This window comes from Limulus polyphemus, unplaced genomic scaffold, assembly GCF_000517525.1.
Source record: "Limulus polyphemus unplaced genomic scaffold, Limulus_polyphemus-2.1.2 Scaffold13467, whole genome shotgun sequence".
Taxonomy (NCBI): Eukaryota; Metazoa; Arthropoda; class Merostomata; order Xiphosura; family Limulidae; genus Limulus; species Limulus polyphemus.
In genome coordinates, this window is record NW_013679077.1 from 567 (window position 1) to 1,652 (window position 1,086).

The following is a 1,086-nucleotide window of genomic DNA, read 5'->3' on the forward strand; positions in this document are numbered from 1 at the left end:
TTATTATTTTCCACACATATTATCTTTCTTGGACCTTCTCTCTCTTGTCTCACTGGTTTTTTTATTATTATTTTCCACACGTAATATTATTTTTCTAGCATCCTATGGTGGAACAACAGTAAGTTTACAGACTTCAATCCCTAAAATCTGGGGTTCAATTCCCTTCAGTGGACAGAAAAGATAGCTCAATGTGGCTTTGTTCAGAAACAAACAAATGGACAAATCCTTCTAGCAACTTGTCCTTGTCTTTTGTTTCTTAACATTTTCCACAAATAATATTTCTTACAAGTAACATTATTCTTCTAGAAACTTCTGCTTGTCTTCTTTTTGCTAATATTTCCCCAAAATAACAGTATTCTTATGGTGGCACTTTCTATGGCACTTTCTCTGTAGTTTTATTAATAATGAATTTTATCCTTGATTTAGAATGCAGAGAATATTGTTGAAAGTTTTGACAAGTGAATTATCTAGTTTGCCAATGTAATAACATGTTTTACATCTTAGGTGAGCCGCGAAGCTCTCGAAAAACGATATAAGCAAGGCTGGGTTGTTGAAGTTGAGGATGACATTGATAAATTAACTCGAAGGATTCGGTAATTATTTCATATATTTCTTCACAGTCTTCTTTTCTTTTATCTTTTTTTAAAAAAAATATTAAGATATTCATTAATGCATTCCCTGTTAGGTCTTTTAAACATTTTAATTAATGAAAACTATATAAGTTACAATTAATTTTTCTGACACAAGTTGCACAAGAAAGTTATCTTTCAGTTGATTTATATGATCTTGTATATATTTATTTATGTTACATTATTTTTAGATTTTTGAAAGAAACTGTTCTGCATCAATAATTAGTTTGTTGTTTTCTTGCTAAGAAACATGAAATACATTTACTCTGAAATCAGAGGTTCAGACTACTGTAACATGTACCACATGCTGGGATAAGTGGAAAGTTTACACCACATGCTGTGGTAAATGATAAGTTTGGACCATGTGTTTCTCAAAACAAACAGTTTACACCACATGGTGTGCTTAGTGATAAGTTTGGACCATGTGTTTCTCAAAACAAACAGTTTACACCACATG

The 1,086-nt window shown here is 31.0% G+C and overlaps 1 protein-coding gene across 1 annotated transcript in view; it reads left to right on the forward strand.

The window, feature by feature from the left end:
• Positions 1–504: 504 nt before the first annotated feature.
• LOC106477224 (urocanate hydratase-like) overlaps positions 505–1,086 on the forward strand; it is a gene marked incomplete at its 5' end in the record, with an annotated part of 7,199 nt that continues 6,617 nt past the window's right edge. Inside the window, one exon of the mRNA XM_013937816.2 lies at positions 505–593. Within this exon, the coding sequence (XP_013793270.2) occupies positions 505–593 (89 nt within the window). The remainder of the gene's footprint in view (positions 594–1,086) is intronic.